Below are 20,200 nucleotides of genomic sequence, written 5' to 3' on the forward strand. Positions count from 1 at the left end.
ACGGTAGTGTCAAAGAATGTTCAAATTACCACACGATTGCATTCATTCCACACGCTAGCAAAGTAATGCTGAAAATTCTCCAAGCTAGGCTTCAGCTGTATGTGAACCACGAACTCCCAGTTTGAGCTGGACTTAGAAAAGGCAGGGGAACCAGAGGTCAAATTGCCAACATCCATTGGGTTATAGAAAAAGCAAGAGAGTTCCAGAAAAACATCTACTTCTGCTTTATTGACTACACTAAAGCCTTTGTGTGGATCACAACAAATTGTGGAAAATTCTTAAAGAGATGAGAATACCAGATCACCTTACCTGACTCCTGAGAAGCCTGTATGCAGATCAAGAAGCAACAGTTAGAACTGGACATGAAACAACAGACTGGTTCCAAATTGGGAAAGGAGTACATCAAGGCTGTATATTGTCACCCTGCTTATTTAACTTATATGCAGAGTGCATCATGCGAAATGCTGGGCTGGAGGAAGCTCAAACTGGAATCAAGATTGCCGGGAGAAATATAAATAACCTCAGATATGCAGATGTTTATTTTCTGTCCTTATGGCAAAAAGTAAAGAGGAACTAAAGAGCCTCTTGATGGAAGGTGAAAGAGGAGAGTGAAAAAGCTGGCTTAAAACTCAACATTCAAAAAATGAAGATCATGGCATCCGGTCCCAAAACTTCATGGCAAATAGATGGGGAAACAATGGAAACAGTGACAGATTTTATATTCTTGGGTTCCAAAATCACTGAAGATGGTGATTGTAGCCATGAGATTAAAAGATGCTTGCTTCTTGGAAGAGAAGTTAAGACAAACCTAGACAGTGTATTAAAAAGCAGAGACATCACTTTGCAACAAAGGTCCATATAGTCTAACCTATGGTTTTCCCAGTAGTCATGTATGGATGTGAGAGTTGGACCATAAAGAAGGCTGAGTGCTGAAGAATTGATGCTTTTGAACTGTGGTGTTGGAAAAGACTCTTGAGAGTCCTTTCGGACTGCAAGGAGATCAAACCAGTCAATCCTAAAGGAAATAAGCCCTGAATATTCAATGGAAGGACTGATGTTGAAACTGAAGCTCCAATACTTTGGCCACCTGATGCAAAAAGCCAACTCATTAGAAAAGACCCTGAGGCTGGGAAAGATTGAAGGCAGGAGAAGGGGACAACAAAGGATGAGATGGTTGGATGGCATCACCAACTCAATGGACTTGAGTTTGAGCAAGCTCCAGGAGATGATGAAGGACAGGGGAGCCTGGTGTGCTGAAGTCCATGCGGTTGCAAAGAGACGGACACTACTGAGCAACTGAACAACAACAAAAATTAATTTGCAATATGTCCTAAAGTTTTATAGCAGCTGCTGTGATAGTAAAATGAGTAGTGGACTCATAATGATACTGTCCTTGCTGATTAGTGGCTGTGAAATCTATTCAAGACATAACTTTTCTCACATGCAAAATGGGGTAAAAATGAGGTCAAATGTAGTTAAATATAATCCAGTAAATACTTTATGAAAATTAAAAATCCCTCTATATATGCATAAGAATCAAATTTATGGCAAATTAATATTTGTGATGTATTGAGTGTCAACAGTTTTGTACATTTTCCCCAATTATTTTACCATTGCTCTAAAATCCGTTTTCACTTTTTGATTGGGTCTTTTATTTTTCTGGAATTGAGCTGCAGGAGTTGCTTGTATATTTTTAAGGCCAAGGAACTAAACAGACATTTTTCCAAAGAAGACATACAGATGGCTAACAAACACATGAAAAGATTCTCAACATCACTCATTATCAGAGAAATGCAAATCAAAACCACAATGAGGTACCATTTCATGCCAGTCAGAATGGCTGCTATCCAAAAGTCTACAAGCAATAAATGCTGGAGAGGGTGTGGAGAAAAGGGAACCCTCTTACACTGTTGGTGGGAATGCAAACTAGTACAGGCACTATGGAGAACAGTGTGGAGATTCCTTAAAAAACTGGAAATTGAGCTGCCATATGACCCAGCAGTCCCACTGCTGGGCATATACACCGAGGAAACCATAATCGAAAGAGAAACGTGCACCCCAATGTTCATCACAGCACTGTTTATAATAGCCAGGACATGGAAGCAACCTAGATGTCCATCAGCAGATGAATGGATAGGAAAGCTGTTGTACATATACACAATGGAATATTCAGTTCAGTTCAGTTCAGTTCAGTTGCTCAGTCGTGTCTGACTCTTTGCGACCCCATGAACCGCAGCACTCCAGGCCTCCCTGTCCATCACCAACTCCCGGAGTTCACTCAGACTCACCTCCATTGAGTCGGTGATGCCATCCAGCCATCTCATCCTCTGTTGTCTCCTTTTCCTCCTGCCCCCAATCCCTCCCAGCATCAGAGTCTTTTCCAATGAGTCAACTCTTCGCAGGAGGTGGCCAAAGTACTGGAGTTTCAGCTTTAACCTCATTCCTTCCAAAGAAATCCCAGGGCTGATCTCCTTCAGAATGGACTGGTTGGATCTCCTTGCAGTCCAAGGGACTCGCAAGAGTCTTCTCCAACACCACAGTTCAAAAGCATCAATTCTTCGGCACTCAGCCTTCTTCACAGTCCAACTCTCACATCCATACATGGCCACTGGAAAAACCATAGCCTTGACTAGACGGACCTTTGTTGGCAAAGTAATGTCTCTGCTTTTGAATATGCTATCTAGGTTGGTCATAACTTTCCTTCCAAGGAGTAAGTGTCTTTTAATTTCATGGCTGCAGTCACCATCTGCAGTGATTTTGGAGCCTCCCAAAATAAAGTCTGACACTGTTTCCACTGTTTCCCCATCTATTTGCCATGAAGTGATGGGACCAGATGCCATGATCTTCGTTTTCTGAATGTTGAGCTTTAAGCCAACTTTTTCAGTCTCCACTGTCACTTTCATCAAGAGGCTTTTTAGTTCCTCTTCACTTTCTGCCATAAGGGTGGTGTCATCTGCATCTGAGGTTATTGATATTTCTCCCGGCAATCTTGATTCCAGCTTGTGCTTCTTCCAGCCCAGCGTTTCTTATGATGTACTCTGCATATAAATTAAATAAGCAGGGTGACAATATACAGTCTTGACGTACTCCTTTTCCTATTTGGAACCAGTCTGTTGTTTCACGTCCAGTTCTAACTGTTGCTTCCTGACCTGCATACAGATTTCTCAAGAGTCAGGTAAGGTGGTCTGGTATTCCCATCTCTTGCAGAATTTTCCATAGTTTATTGTGATCCACACAGTCAAAGGCTTTGGCATAGTCAATAAAGCAGAAATAGATGTTTTTCTGGAACTCTCTTGCTTTTTCCATGATCCAGCGGATGTTGGCAATTTGATCTCTGGTTCCTCTGCCTTTTCTAAAACCAGCGTGAACATCTGGAAGTTCACGGTTTACGTATTGCTGAAGCCTGGCTTGGAGAATTTTGAGCATTACTTTACTAGCGTGTGAGATGAGTGCAATGGTGCGGTAGTTTGAGCATTCTTTGGCATTGCCTTTCTTTGGGATTGGAATGAAAACTGACCTTTTCCAGTCCTGTGGCCACTGCTGTGAGTTTTCCAAATTTGCTGGCATATTGAGTGCAGCACTTTCACAGCATCATCTTTCAGGATTTGAAATAGCTCAGCTGGAATTCCATCACCTCCACTTGCTTTGTTCATAGTGATGCTTTTTAAGGCCCACTTGACTTCACATTCCAGGATGTCTGGCTCTAGGTGAGTGATCACACCATCATGATTATCTTGGTCATGAAAATCTTTTTTGTACAGTTCTTCTGTGTATGCCTGCCACCTCTTCTTAATATCTACTGCTTCTGTTAGGTCCATACCATTTCTGTCCTTTATCGAGCCCATCTTTGCATGAAATGTTCCCTTGGTATCTCTAATTTTCTTGAAGAGATCTCTAGTCTTCCCCATTCTGTTGTTTTCCTCTATTTCTTTGCATTGGTCACTTACAGCTTTACTCATATGATAATAAGTATTATTTATTTAATGCATAATTTATGCCAAGGACTATAACAAAGTCTTGATTTCATTTAATCCTACCCAACCTTGTAACATAGGTGATACCTCATTTCTGAAGGTCAGAAATGTTGTGACATATACCGACATAGACTTTATAGTCTATGGATACTTTGCTTTCTCCTGAGGGAACTTGGGAGCCCAGGGAGGAATGTGAGGTGACCTTGGGAGTTTGGCCCATTGACCACGTCTGAAGCTTCTCCTTACCCAGGATGACCTGCTACTCCTGGACATATGGTATGAGAGATTTGACCTCTTGGAACAAAGATGGGGGCTTCTAGGCCAGGGAAAATGCTAGGAAGAGAAGACCAAGGAAAAGCCAGATTGATAACTAAGAGCAATCCAGGCTGAAAGACAAGAAGGTCACAGAGGTGGGGGATCATGGTAGCAGTAATGGCCCTTCTAGTTTTCCCTCTCATTTCCCTGTTTGAAGCATCTGAAGAAGCCCTGCCACTGATGCATTAAGGATTAAGATTAACTCATGCAAAGTACAATTTATTCTTTTCCTTTTTCAGAACCGCAGCAAATTTAACTTAAAGAAAAATCTTCCCACACTTATTACACTTTTCCAAAAGCTACTATGCTTATATTTTGATTCCATCTGGAGGCCTCAAAGAACTTTAGGAATCCACAGTATCCTGAACTCTAGTGAAATTTTTCCAGAGTCTTTTTTGGGCTCCTTGGAGCCTAAACATGGTGTTCCAGTGCTTTAGGCACCAACAGAATTGAGTTTGTGTGTCTCTCCACCCCACCCCAAACTACCGTCCTCACCATAGCATTCCATTTATCTGTTTTATACATATGTAGTTTCTTTGGTGGGCTTTTTGTTCCATGGACAAAATATATAGCCAATGAAATCACTTTGAAAACATATGACATAGGGAATCTGCAAAGAGGTATGGAGAAAGAGTTCCTCCTTTGGTCTCCTAATAAACTTCACTCCATCCATCCTCCATCTCAGAAAATGTTTCTGTGTGTGGTTTAAACCCCAGGTACGAGAAGAAACAGTTGAGGAAAATCCCAAATGGGCAAGTGAGTGAGAGTTCAAACTTGTAGGACAGTTACTACTTACTCAAAGTTTTGCAACTTTGAGCAATAATCTTCCCCATCATGGGTTCAGTTGCCAGTTTCAATAAGAAATTTACAACTTTTGCCAGTAAGATCCTTCTATTTAGGTGTTTTTCTGGCTCACTTACCTCCTCATTGGGCAGGGCTGTACTTGGTCTAAAATGTACTCTGCAATTTGAGCCAGGCTGTCAACTACCTGAAAAACAAGGGTTATATGTTTAAAAATATTCCAGCAGTGGGGGTGTTCTGCAGAGGACTCTAACTGCATCTGCACACAGCAGGCTTTCTTCACAGTCAATGCAAGGTCTGAAGTCATATTCAGACTCAAAGCAGCTCACCTCAAGGTCACTTCTGGATAAAGGCTAAAAAGTATCCTTGCATCCATTTGATGCTGTTTTGAGTCTTTTGGTCATCTTAGAGTATTTGCCACTCTTCCTTATCGTTTTACTTTCATTTTTCACTTTTAAACCTGAGAAAAGTGCCTGTCCAGTTTGTATGACTTATGTCTCCCTCTTCATCAGCTTGTTGGCAATCTTATGCCAGCTTAGCCCTGGAAAAGGATATCAAATAAGAACTCTTGGGAACCAGAATCAGTTCATTGCCCATGAGAGAGGCAGCAGTGGTCAGAGCCAAAGTGGTTCTCAGTCTAGAGATGGGCAAGCTACTAGTCCTGCCGTGGCCAGTGGAAGACACAGTACTGAGGATGCTCCTAGGTATAAATGGCTTTGTTAATAAGGGACCAGGTGAATTCCAGTGTGTGAGACTCTTGCTGCTGCTGTTCCTGCTAAGTTGCTTCAGTCATGTCCGACTCTGTGCAACCCCAAGACGGCAGCCCACCAGGCTCCACCGTCGTCCCTGGGATTCTCCAGGCAAGAACACTGGAGTGGGTTGCCATTTCCTTCTCCAGTGAGACTCTCTTAGGGCTGTTTTATTCCCTTATAGTCCTGGGATACTAAATACACATCCCCTTCTCTCTTCACTTCATATATACTCTTTCCATTCCCACCATGACAAGTTCAGTCACTTCATTACTTTCCTGAATTTACGTACTCCTAACTCTCAGCTGATAAAGGGCAGAGGAAATGTATCTGTTCCTGCTGTGGGTGATCTCTAACTCCTTAACCCCACACATGGAGTTATTCTTCTTTTCTTCCCTCCAGCTTGGGGAGGGAGCTTCCCAGGTAGCGCTAATGGTAAAGAACCCCCCTGCCAATGCAAGAGACATAGAGATGCAGGTTCTATCCCTGGGTTGGGAATATCCCTTGGAGGGAAGGGCATGGCAACTCAGTCTAGTTTTCATGCCTGGAGAATCCCATGCACACCGGAGCCTGGTCACCCCCTACAGTCCATGCACACCTGCTACAGTCCATGGGGTCACAAAGAGTCAGACACAACTGAAGGACTAAGCATGCATACAGCTTGGGAAGGAGACCCTTTTCTATCTCTGGCCAGTGCCTCTGTCCTCTGGATCCCATCTTAACCCTTCTTTTTGAGCATCTCTCTTCTGCTGCTGCTGCTGCTGCTAAGTCACTTCAGTCATGTCCAACTCTGTGCGACCCCACAAATGGCAGCCACCAGGCTCCCCCGTCCCTGGGATTCTCCAGGCAAGAACACTGGAGTGGGTTGCCATTTCCTTCTCCAATGCAGGAAAGTGAAAAGTGAAAGTGAAGTCACTCAGTTGTGTCCGACTTTCCAGACCCCATGGACTGCAGCCCACCAGGCTCCTCCATCCATGGGAGTTTCCAGGCAAGAGTACTGGAGTGGGCTGCCATTGCCTTCTCTGGCATCTCTCTTACTCAACCATATTCTTTTTCTTCCCTTGCCTCTTCTTTTCCATCAGGCTTATGCATTCTGTTTATATGTAGAAATCACTGATGTTTATCCAGTTAAAATAGACCAGAAACCATTAGTAACTTTCTTTCTTCCATAGGAAGCCTACTACTACAATATTGTATAGTAATTAGCCTCCAATTAAAATAAATTAATTAATTAAAAAGTAGATAGTAGAGTTTGGAGCCCTTTGCTGAGTTATAAAGTCAGTTGCCATTAAAGGATTTTATACATAGAAACACTCAGAGGTTAGGAGCCTTTATGAGACAGAAACAGAACAAATTAGTGAGAATTTTATTCTCACTTATCAAGATTTTAATTTCTGATATGGTCTTAACCTTTCAGAAAAGATACATATGGAATGTACTGCATATTATATAACATCTCTGCTGCACCCTTAGTCAAACACATTACTATTTCTATAATGAAACTTTTAAGTACCTCTTCCACATGGGGTTGTAAAAGGCTACAAATAGCGTCATGTCTGTTACCTTCCAATTTTACCTCCAAATTAGTTTTGGGGAAAAATGTTCGATTTTCAGAGACTTTTAGAGATGCTGGAATTGGAGACGAGGGCCTATAAACTTGTTTTATTTTGAGGTTTCCTCTTCTATACCTTGATCTGTTTTTAACTGCAGGGCTATACTATTTTAATGAATGTATACAGATGTAATATATGCTTTAATACCTGGTAGTGACAGACTGTTACTTTTATACTTTCTAGTTTATGTTTTGTTTTCTCATTCTTATAATTTTGCTTCATAATCAGATTCATAGTTTGAAAAATTCCCTTGAGATTTCAACTGGTGTTTTTCTTTCTTTTTTTAAAAATAAATATATTAATTTGGGAGTTAGCTTTACAATTTGTTCTTTCTTTGAATTTTCTCTTTTGGCTTGCAGTTTAAATTTTTTTTTTTTCACGTAAGCTCCAGGAATTTTGTCACTGTGTTATGAACACTTTTTGTTGTTGTTGCTATTTTAATTATAAACTTTGCAATTGACTACATAGTCATGCACCTCTGCTTGGGAATCCCTATTTTCAGGACAACTATTGTAGAAGTAGCTTCTACGGCCTGTGCTCCATACTCTTATGAAAGAGATTTGATTTATGTGGGTGTATGCTGCCAGATAGGGTGCATTAGCAATTCTTCTGGCCTCCACTGTTACCTATTCTTCCCTAACATCATCCGCCACAGGGAGGCAATGAGCTTTCTCTTCATTTCAAGCTCTGCTCCTATAAGGAAACATGTCACCCTGTTGCCACTTTCTGTCTAATGCCACATGTGTTTGCTCACACATTACTCCAACCAAAGTTCCTCTTGGTGCCCTTTGATTTTCCCCTGCCCATGACTTCTACTCATCCACTTAGGAAATTTCCTAGTTGTCCCTCCTACCTTTTTGTTTTGGTTCATTCCTGCTGGACCCTGAATATTTTCTAGTTACTGTTTCCACCTTAATATCATCAAATTGGCTTTCTATTTCTCAGTAACTTCTTAATCTGCCCCTCTAAGTTATCATGCTTTTGGTTTGACAATAGATAAATTCACTTAAAAATTCCTCTTTGATATTTTCCAACATTTGGTTCATGAAAGAAAGACTGCATCATATGCTCAGTAGACTATTTTATGATGAGAAGCTCATGATCTATATTTTTCAATTCATTGCAGATGATAAAACATTGAATGGGAGAGAGAGAGAGAGAAACACAGTGGTCATGAATTTGTATTTTGTAGTATAGACATTCTAGATTTCAGTCCTGACTCTTATCACTCACTGGCTAAGTGACCTAGGGGAAGTTAATGTTCTCAGTAACCCTCAGTTTTTTCATGTATGAAAAGAATGTCTACCTTCAAGTTTGCCTAATAATGTTTTTTATGATATACAGAAAAGTGCTGCCTAATAACTCAATAAACAGTGGTTTTATGCCTATTTTCATGGCAAAAATAAGAGTAGAGAAAGGAAGTTGACAACAAAACTATCAATTAAGACATCAGAAATAAGTAAACCCATAATTTATGACTGTAAAATAATGAATGTAAAAATCAAAGTGGTGATAAATACAGTATTTTAAATATCCTAATTAAAAGGTACAAAATTAAGAAACAAAAATCTAATGATATGTTGCTTAATCTACATATAACAAAATAATATGGAAACATTAACACTACAGTGATAGATAGACAAAGATATATATGGTGAAATTATCTGATAATAAAGAACAAGTGAAAATGTTCTTGTAATTTAATTAAAATTTAATTTAATTGGAGTATGATTGATTTACCATGTTATGTAGTTTCAGGTGTATAGCAAAGTGATTCAGTTATACACATATATATATCTATTCTTTATCAGATTCTTTTCTCATACAGGTTATTACTGACTATTGAGTAGAGTTCCCTGTGCTATACAGTAGGTCTTTGTTGATTATTTTATATATAGGATTGTATATATGTTACCCAAATCTTAATTTATGTGTCCCTCCCGTCTTTCCTCTTTGGTAACCATAAGTTTGTTTTCTAAGTCTGTGAGTCTGTTTCTGTTTTCTAAATAACTTCATTTGTATCATCTTTTTAGATTCCACAAGTAAGTCATCTCACATAATATTTGTCATTCTCTGTCCGACTTACCTCACTTAATATGATAATCTCTAGGTCCATCCATGTTGCTGCAAATGGCATCATTTCATTCATTTTCATGGCTGAATAGTATTCCATTGTATATATATATCACATCTTTAGCCATTCGTCTACCAGTGGGCATTTCATTTAAGTTGCTTCCACATCTTGGCTATTGTAAATAGCACTGCAGTGAACATTGGAATGCATGTATCTTTTTGAATTATAATTTTCTCTAGATATATGTCCAGGATCGGGATTGCTGGATCATATGTTAATTCTATTTTTAGTTTGTTAAGGAACTTCATACTATTCTCCATAGTGGTTATACCAATTTACATTCCTGCCAACAGTGTAGGAGGGTTCCTTTTCCTCCACACTCTTCAACATTGTAGCCTATTTGATGAAGGCCATTTTGATGGGTGGAGGTGATACCTTATGGTAGTTTTGATTTACATTTTTCTAATAATTATTACTGTTGAGTATCTTTTCATGAGCTTTTTGCCCATCTGTTTGTCTTCTTAGGAGAAATGTCTATTTATATCTTCTTCCCATGGAATGAGGTTTGTGACATTGTACAGGAGACAGGGATCAAGACCATCCCCATGGAAAAGAAATGCAAAAAAGCAAAATGGCTGTCTGGGGAGGCCTTACAAATAGCTGTGAAAAGAAGAGAAGCAAAAAGCAAAGGAGAAAAGGAAAGATATAAACATCTGAATGCAGAGTTCCAAAGAATAGCAAAAGAGATAAGAAAGACTTCTTCAGCGATCAATGAAAAGAAAGAGGAAAACAACAGAATGGGAAAGACTAGAGATCTCTTCAAGAAAATCAGAGATAACAAGGGAACATTTCATGCAAAGATGGGCTCGATAAATGACAGAAATGGTATGACCTAACAGAAGCAGAAGATATTAAGAAGAGATGGCAAGAATACACAGAAGAACTGTACAAAAAAGATCTTCACGACCCAGATAATCACGATGGTGTGATCACTGACCTAGAGCCAGACATCCTGGAATGTGAAGTCAAGTGGGCCTTAGAAAGCATCACTACGAACAAAGCTAGTGGAGGTGATAGAATTCCAGTTGAGCTATTCCAAATCCTGAAAGACGATGCTGTGAAAGTGCCGCACTCAATATGCCAGCAAATTTGGAAAGCTCATCAGTGGCCACAGGACTGGAAAAGGTCAGTTTTCATTCCAATCCCAAAGAAAGGCAATGCCAAAGAATGCTCAGACTACTGCACAATTGCACTCATCTCACACGCCACTAAAGTAATGCTCAAAATTCTCCAAGCCAGGCTTCAGCAATATGTGAACCATGAACTTCCTAATGTTCAAGCTGGTTTTAGAAAAGGCAGAGGAGCCAGAGATCAAATTGCCAACATCCGCTGGATCATGAAAAAACAAAAGAGTTCCAGAAAAACATCTATTTCTGCTTTATTGACTATGCCAAAGCCTTTGACTGTGTGGATCACAATAAACTGTGGAAAATTCTGAAAGGGATGGGATTACCAGACCACCTGATCTGCCTCTTGAGAAATTTGTATGCAGGTCAGGAAGCAACACTTAGAACTGGACATGGAACAACAGACTGGTTCCAAATAGGAAAAGGAGTACGTCAAGGCTGTATATTGTCACCCTGCTTATTTAATTTCTATGCAGAGTACATCATGAGAAAGGCTGGACTGGAAGAAGCACAAGCTGGAATCAAGATTGCCGGGAGAAATATCAATAACCTCAGACATGCAGATGACACCACCCTTATGGCAGAAAGTGAAGAGGAACTAAAAAGCCTCTTGACGAAAGTGAAAGAGGAGAGTGAAAAAGTTGGCTTAAAGCTCAACATTCAGAAAATGAAGATCATGGCATCCGGTCCCATCACTTCATGGGAAATAGATGGGGATACAGTGGAAACAGTGTCAGACTTTATTTTTGGGGGCTCCAAAAATCACTGCAGATGGTGACTGCAGCCATGAAATTAAAAGACGCTTACTCCTTGGAAGAAAAGTTATGGCCAACCTAGATAGCATATTCAAAAGCAGAGATATTACTTTGCCAACAAAGGTCTGTCTAGTCAAGGCTATGGTTTTTCCTGTGGTCATGTATGGATGTGAGAGTTGGACTGTGAAGAAGGCTGAGTGCCGAAGAATTGATGCTTTTGAACTGTGATGTTGGAGAAGACTCTTGAGAGTCCCTTGGACTGCAAGGAGATCCAATCAGTCCATTCTGAAGGAGATCAGCCTTGGGATTTCTTTGCAAGGAATGATGCTAAAGCTGAAACTCCAGTACTTTGGCCACCTCCTGCGAAGAGTTGACTCATTGGAAAAGACTTTGATGCTGGGAGGGATTGGGGGCAAGAGGAGAAGGGGACGACAGAGGATGAGATGGCTGGATGGCATCACTGACTCGATGGACATGAGTCTGAGTGAACTCCGGGAGTTGGTGATGGACAGGGAGGCCTGGCGTGCTGCCATTCATGGGGTCGCAAACAGTCGGACAGGACTGAGTGATCTGATCTGATCCCATTTTTTGATTTGGTTGTTAATTTTTTTGATATTGTGCTGCATGAGCTGTTTGTGTATGTTACAGATTAATCCCTTGTTGGTTGCTTCATTTACAAATATTTTCTCCCATCTGTGGGTTGTCTTTTTGTTTTATTTGTGGCTTCCTTTGCCATGCAAAAGCTTTTAAGTTCAATTCAATCCCATTTGTTTATTTTTGTTTTTATTTTCATTAGGGGGTGGATCCAAAAAGATTGCTGCAATGTATGTCAAAGAGTATTCTGCCTATTTTTCCTTTAAGTGTTTTATGTATGTGGTTTTACATGTAGGTATATAGTGTCTCTACATCTGAGCTGGTCTTTTGTAGAAAAGAATATATGGATCTTGCTTTTGTATCAGTTTATCCAGTCGATTTCTTTTGGTAGGAGCAATTATTCCATTTACTTTTAAAATAATTACAAATATGCATTTCTTATTGCCATCTTGTAATTGTTTTTAATTTTTTTTCAGGTCTTTTTTCTTACCTTATTTTTTTGTTCTCTTCTCATGTGATTTGATAACTATCTATAGTGTTGTGTTTAAATTCCCCACCCCTTTTTTTTTTCTGGTGTGTATGTGTATCTATTATGATTTTTTGTTTGTGGTTTCCACTGTTTTGATATACCAGACTATATATATACAAGATTGTTTTAAGTTGCTGGTCTCTTAATTTAAAATGCATTTTCAATATCTTGCATTTGTACTCTCTTCTCATGGTTCCTGACTTTGGTACATATTTGTGTGTAGATGATTTCCTATCTTTACTGTATGCTTACCTTGACAGGTGAACTTTCCTATTTGTGATTTTTTTGTTTCTAGTTGTGGCCTTTTCTTTTTGGCCTAGAGTAGTTCTTTTGGTATTTGGGGTAAAGCTGGTTTAGTGCTGCTAAATTCGATAAGCATTTCCTTGTATGTAAATCTGTTAATTCCTCCATCATATCTGAATAAGAGCCTTGGTGGGTGGAGTTTTCTTGGTTTTAGATTTTTCTCTTTTATTACCTTAAATATATTCTACCACTCTCTTCTGGCCTGAAGAGTTTAACCTTAAGGGGATTTCCGTGTATGTTATTTGTTGCTTTTCCCTTGTTGCTTTTAATATTTTCTTTCTTTTATTTTTGTCAGTTTGATTAATATTTGTATTGGTGTTGGGCTTATCCTGTATGGGACTCTGTGCTTCCTGGACTTTGGTGACCTTTTCCTGTCCCATGTTATGGAATTTTTCAGCTATTATCTTCAAATATTTTCAGGCCCTTTTTCTTTCTCTTCTCCTACTGGGACCTCTATAATGTTGATGCGTTTAATGTTGTTCTAGAGGTCTCTCAAGCCATCCTCGTTTTTTTTTTTGTTTGTTTTTTTTTTTTCATTCTTTTTTCTTTAATCTGTTTGTGGCAGTTATTTTCACCAATATATCTTCCAGCTCACTTATCCATTTTCCTGTCCCTTTATTTTGCTAATGATTCCTTCTAGTGTATTTTTCATTTCAGTTATTTTATTGTTCAACTCTGTTTGTTCTTTATATATTTTAGCTCTTTGTTAAATATTTCTTCTATCTTTTGGTCTGTGCCTCTATTCTTTTTCTGAGATTTTGGATCAGTTTTACCATTAGTATGAATTATTTTTCAAGCCTTAAGCACTGGATCACCAGAGAAGTCCCCCATGCCTTCTACATTGTCTTTGGATGTAGAATATTGCTTTTGGTAAGTTTCAGTCTTTTTTGGGAGAAGGCAATGGCAACCCACTCCAGTACTCTTGCCTGGAAAATCCCATGGATGGAGGAGCCTGGTAGGCTGCAGTCCATGGGGTCACGAAGAGTCAGACACGACTGAGCGACTTCACTTTCACTTTTTACTTTCATGTATTGAAGGAGGAAATGGCAACCCACTCCAGTGTTCTTGCCTAAAGAATCCCAGGGATGGTGGGGCCTGGTAGGCTGCCGTCTATGGGGTCACACAGAGTTGGACATGACTGAAGCAACTTAGCAGCAGCAGCAGCAGTCTTTTTTGCTGATTTTTTTGCCCAGGTAGTTTTGATTTTGGTGTTTGGGGAAGAAGAGGTGAGCTTGAGTCCTTTTACTCTCCCATCTTGTCTTCAACTCCTCACTCTATCATTTTAGAAATAAGGATTGGCTTCTTGGGAGCAAGTGGCCAAAGATCCCAGCTGATGCCTAATGGGAGATGACATCCACCTCCACCCAGTGTTGACAGATAGATGGAATTTTGTGGCCAGTGGGAAGAGGTTTATGGTAAAAGATGCTTTGGTATGCTACGGGAAGTAGTGTGAGTTCCTGGCCCTCTCTGAATTGCCATATATTAACCAACCTGGAAGTTCCAAATAATTATATATATTAACATTATAGAATATGGAATTCTAAAGAAAAATTAAAGTAAAAAAAAGCTACACTTTATAATGATAAGAGGTATAACCCAGAATGAAGACAAAGCCATCATGATCTTGTAAGGCTACAAAGTTCAATTTCAAAATGAAGGCAGCAAAAACATGGAAACAGCATGAAATATGGCCAAAGGCACAATGAAGGTGGCAAACGTATACACATTTTTTAAAGTCTTGTGCAGAGGAAATAAGTGAAAGTCAACATTACAAAAGATTTCATCATACAATGAGTAGAATAACAATATCTTCATACTAACACCTAAATAAGTTATTTTAATAATAAGTATGCAGGTGAATACTTCTCCAATACAAATAATTTAATGGAGTATGAAAAGAATATTCATGCATGTGTTTTCCCAGTAATGTAATAATTGTTTAGTATTAAAAAATTTTATAAATCATTCAATAAAAAGATGTATGTTAACATCAATAAATGGTGAAAATCTACTTTATGATATTCAATATCTATTTTGATAGTACACCTTTATAACTAAAATGGATAGCTATAACTTGATAAAATATAGGCAATATGCTGATATCTTGGAGAAGGCAATGGCACCCCACTCCAGTACTATTGCCCAGAAAATCCCATGGATGTGGAGGAGCCTGGTAGGCTGCAGTCCATGGGGTCCCTAAGAGTCAGACACGACTGAGTGACTTCACTTTCTCTTTCCACTTTCATGCATTGCAGAAGGAAATGGCAACCCACTCCAGCGTTCTTGCCTGGAGAATCCCATGGATGGAGAAGCCTGGTAGGCTGCAGTCCATGGGGTCGCACAGAGTCGGACACGACTGAAGCGACTTGGTGGTGGCGGCAGCGGCGGCTGATATCTAACATTATACTAACAATGAATTGTCAGTATTTTTTTAAACTTTAATTTTAATGAATGCTTTTATAGAAATATAAAGTATAAATTACAGGTGTATAATATAGTGACTCACATTCATTAAAGGTTATACCCCATTTATAGTTATAAAATATTTGTGATATTCCTTTTGTTATACAGTATATCCTTGTAGCTTATTATTTACCGAATAGTGTCTACCTCTTAATCCCCTACTTCTATATTGCCCCTCTCCCTTTTCTTTCCCCATTGGCAACCACTGTTTTGTTCTCTATATTTGTGAGCCTGCTTCTTTGTTTATTCACTAGTCATATTTTTTACATTTCACATACAATGGTACCATATAGTATTTGTCTTTCTCAGTCTGATTTATTTCACATAGCATAATACCCTCCAAGTCCATCCACATTTCTGCAAATAGCATTATGTCATTCTTTTATGGCTGAATCATATTCCATTGTTCATATATACTACATCTTTAATCATTCATCTGTTGATGGACACTTACGTTGCTTCCATGTCTTATCTATTGTAAATAGTGCTGCTATGAACATTGGGGTGTGTGTAATTTTTTGAACTAGCATTTTCATCTTTTCCAGATATATGCCCAAGATTGGGAGTACTGGATCATATGGTAACTTTATTTTTAATTTTGTAAGCAATTTCCATACTGCTTTCCTTAGTGTCATACCAGTTTACATTCCTATCCACAGTGTAGGAAGGTTCCTTTTGTTCACACCTTCAGAACTGATATAATGATGATCATTCTGACTGGTGTGAGGTGATACTTAGTGAAGTTTTTATTTGTGTTTCTCTTCTAATTAGCAGTGTTGAGCATCTTTTCATGTCCTGTTGGACATCTGTATGTCTTCTTTGGAGAAATGTCTATTTAGGACTTCTTCCCATTTTTTAATTGGGTTGTATTTTTATATTAAGTTATATGAGATGTTTGTATGTTTTGGAAGTTGAGCACTTGCTGGTCAGTCATTTGCAAATAGTTTCTCATGCTCCACAGGTTGTCTTTTTGTTTTGTTTATGATTTCCTTTGCTGTGCAAAAGCTTGTAAGTTTGATTAGGTCCCATTTGTATATTTTTGCTTTTATTTCTTTTGCCTGGAGAGATTAACCTAAGAAAATACGGTATCATTTATGTCAGAGAATGTTTTGCCTAAGTTCTCATATGAAGTTTTATGGTGTCATAGCTTGTATTTGAGTCTTTAAGCCATTTTTTGTTTATGTGTATGGTATAAAGAACTGTTCTAACCTGATTGATTCATATTCAATAATATAATGCTCTTGACATGTTAATTTACATTATGCTACTTCTAATGACCTTTTATCTGACTTACATATGTATATATATCAAGTATGATAGTGTTAAAATGATGTATGACTCCAGGCAAGAGGTTGCCCATATTTAGTATATAATATGTTGATTCTTACTTATTTATTGTAGATTTTACTCTCTTAATTTTTTAGATGTTTAGTACTGTTAACTATATGCACATTGCAGTGCAGCAGATCTGCTTTTTATCTTGCATGACTGGTAGTCTATGCTCATTGACAGTAATTTCCCAGTTCCCCTTCCCCCAGGCCCTGGAAACCATCATTCTACTTTCTGCTTCTATGAGTTTGACCTCCTAAGATACCTCATATAAATAGAATTAAGCAGTTTTTCTCCTCTGTGACTGCCTCTTTTCATTTAATAAAATGTCTTCAAGGTTCATGTATGTTGTCACACATTGCAGACTTTCCTTCTTTTTTAAACTAAATAGTACTCCACTGTATGCATGTACCATATTTTCTTTATCCATTCATCTGCTATTCATCTGCATTGATATTTAATATGTTTAATCTTTGCTTTCACTGTTCTTTGGCTATTTGCAGGCGCACATGCCATTTAACGCCAGTGGTGCCACCAGGTCAGGTGAATGAAATGTAATGAATTATCTCATTCTGAAACCTTCAATGTATCTAGGTTACTTCTTATTTGCCCTTCTGCTAATGGGCTCCCTTGTGTAGCTCCACAGCTAAAGTCCTGGGATCAGGGAGCTCTGTTCTTGCCAAGGTCATTGTTCTTTTTCTACCTGCTCAACTGTAGTGAAGTCACTCCTTCTGATTAGTTTCCAAGGCTGTGGTAGGAGCTGATGTCTCTGAACCTTTACCCTCAGACCCAGAATAGGTCTTTCATTTTTCTGACTATTTGGAAGTCATTTCGCTTTGAATAAGAAATAAGAATAGTAAATTAAATTAAAATTCAAGTTCCATAGGGGCTCTGTTTATGTATTTATCATCCCTTGTAGATTGCTTCTCTTGTAGAAAAAAGGACCTAGTATCATTTCTTACCCTGAGACACATATTTGCTGCCTCAGTATCCTCTGCAGAGCTGCCTTCACCTCCTGGTTCTTGAAGCTGTAAATGAGGGGGTTTATCAAGGATGTGATCACACCATACTGTATGGAGACAACTCGCTCCAGGACTGATCCTGATGAGGGGCTGATGTACCTGAATAGAGCCGTGCCATAGAACGAGAGTACCACGGTGAGGTGGGAGGAGCAGGTGGAGAAGGCTTTGCCTTGGCCTTTAGAGGAGGAGATACTTAAAATGGCAAGAATAATTTTTGAGTAAGAGAAGAGGATCGGGGGAAGTGTCACAAGTCCTAGAAATGCAGTGGACCCAGCTAGCAGGATGGTGTTAGGCATGGTGTCACTGCAGGACAGAGGGAAGAGTGAAGGCAGTTCACAACTGAAGTGGGAGATGATATTGGGACCACAGAACTGTAAGTTCTGGGTACAAAGATTATTCACTAGTGAGCTCAGAAACCCCATCACCCATGCTGCACTGACCATTGCAGTGCACAGAGGTCCATTCATGATCATAGTGTAGAGCAGAGGGTGACAGATGGCAGCATAGCGGTCATAGGCCATAGCAGAGAGCAGGCAGCTCTCAGTGCCTCCAGAGAAAATGAAAAAGAAACTCTGGGTAATGCATCCCCACACTGAAATGGTTTTCCTCAGGGACAGGAAATTCTGTAGCATCTTGGGCACAGTGACTGAAGAGTAGCATATGTCCAGGAAAGACAAATGACCAAGGAAGAAGTACATGGGTGTGTGCAGTTGAGGATCAGCCCTGATTACCAGGATCATCATCAGGTTCCCCATCAGGGTCAGGAGGTAAATCCCCAAGAAGAGAACAAAGAGCATGGTCTGGATATCCGGGTCAGTAGACAACCCCAGCAGCACAAATTCATCAATAGTGCTAAGATTTTTCATGGTTTCTTAGACATCCCATCTCTAAAGAGAAAGAAAGTTTACTCATTTGGTGGGATAATGATCTGAGTAATTCTCTGGGAATAGAATTTTTTAACCTATAAAAGATCCACTTTTTAGCTTAAAGCCTGAAAGTGCATCTGGAGGTAAATCAGCATCTGACTATCCTATTACCCTATTAAATACTGCAACTTTCCTTCTCCTGCATATAAGTGCTCCCTATCAAGCTGAAATTTGCTCCCCCATAATACTTCACACTTTCTAACATATGGATGGGATGTAGTACATTAAAAATTATCTTTTCTTGTTAGATTTTATATTATGCACAGGCAGGGATGTTTGTCTGTTTTTCTCCCATGTTGCATTCCTAAGTACCACAATAGTCACTAGTTCCATAATTTGTGAAAGAGAAGAGGATCAGGAAAATGTCATAGTCCTGGATATGCAGTAGATTCAGTTAGACTGCTCTGCATAAACATTTGTTGAATAAAATAATGAGTAATTTCAACTAAATTCATTAAAAAAATAAGAAATGGATTTTGGGTTCCATTTTTTCCTAGCCTTAATTCCAAGGCTTTATTTATTCTTTCAGACATTCTCTCCTTCTGGGGCACAGTGACTGACCTCTTACATTTCATAATTGAAACTCATCAGCAAAAATCTTTCTTCACTCCCTTCTTTTCTTCTCTTCCCAAACCTCATTTTGCACATCTTCCTTCCCACCCCCACCTGCTTACATCTTTACTCATATGATAATAACTGTTATTTATTTAATGCACAATTTATGCCAAGGACTATAACAAAGTCTTGATTTCATTTAATCCTACCCAACCTTGCAACATAGGAAATACTGACCTCATTTCTGAGGGTCAGAAAGGATGTGACACATGCAGACACGGAATTTACAGTCTATGGACACTTTGCTTTCTTTGGAGGGATCTTGAGAACCCAGGAGGGAATGTGAGATGGCCTTGGGAGTTTGGTCCATTGACCATGTCTGAAACTTCTTACCCAGGATGACTCACAGCTCCCAAACATATGGTATCAGAGATTTGACCTCTTGGAACAAATAATGGGGTTTTAGGCCAGGGAAAATGCCAGGAAGAGAAGACTAAGGAAAAGCCAGGTTGAGAACTGAGAGCAATTCAGACTGAAAGAAGAGAATTCTACAGAAGTGGGGAGATCAGGGTAGCAGAGATGGCCCTTCTAGTTTTCCCTCCCTTTCCCCTACCTGAAGCATCTGAAGAAGTCCTGGCACTGATGCATCAAATAAATGATGGTAGACATAAAGGGTTAAGATTTATTCATGAAACGTACAATTTATTCTTCTCCTTTTTCCTAAAAAAAAAAAAAAAAAAAAAGCAGCAAATTTAACTTAAAGAAAAATTTTCCCACCCTTATTGCACTTTTCCAAAAGCTACTATGCCTACATTCTGATTCCATCTGGAGGCCTTTATGGACTTTAGCAATCCAGAGGGTACTAAACTCTAATAAAATCTTTCCAGAGTCTTTTCTGGGCTTCTTGGAGCCCAAACATGTTGCCCCCATCTTCAGGCACCTTCACAGTTGAGTTTGGTTATCTTTCTTCACCCCACCCCCAACTACCATCATCACCATAGCATTTCATTT

At 39.2% G+C, this 20,200-nt stretch overlaps 1 protein-coding gene across 1 annotated transcript; it reads right to left on the bottom strand.

The window, feature by feature from the left end:
• Window positions 1–17,545: 17,545 nt before the first annotated feature.
• Window positions 17,546–19,891, bottom strand: LOC129652994 (olfactory receptor 8S1-like). Its single transcript, XM_055582192.1, has one exon. It carries the CDS (start codon window positions 18,572–18,574, stop codon window positions 17,645–17,647), a length of 930 nt encoding a protein of 309 aa, XP_055438167.1. The 5' UTR covers window positions 18,575–19,891; the 3' UTR covers window positions 17,546–17,644.
• Between the last annotated feature and the right edge of the window lie 309 nt (window positions 19,892–20,200).

The sequence above is a fragment of the Bubalus kerabau genome, chromosome 1 (genome assembly GCF_029407905.1).
Source record: "Bubalus kerabau isolate K-KA32 ecotype Philippines breed swamp buffalo chromosome 1, PCC_UOA_SB_1v2, whole genome shotgun sequence".
NCBI classification, from domain to species: domain Eukaryota; kingdom Metazoa; phylum Chordata; class Mammalia; order Artiodactyla; family Bovidae; genus Bubalus; species Bubalus kerabau.

What these genes read in the sequence shown, in the direction of transcription:
- LOC129652994 (XM_055582192.1), bottom strand. Translation starts at nt 18,574, where the DNA reads ATGAAAAATCTTAGCACTATTGATGAATTTGTGCTGCTGGGGTTGTCT.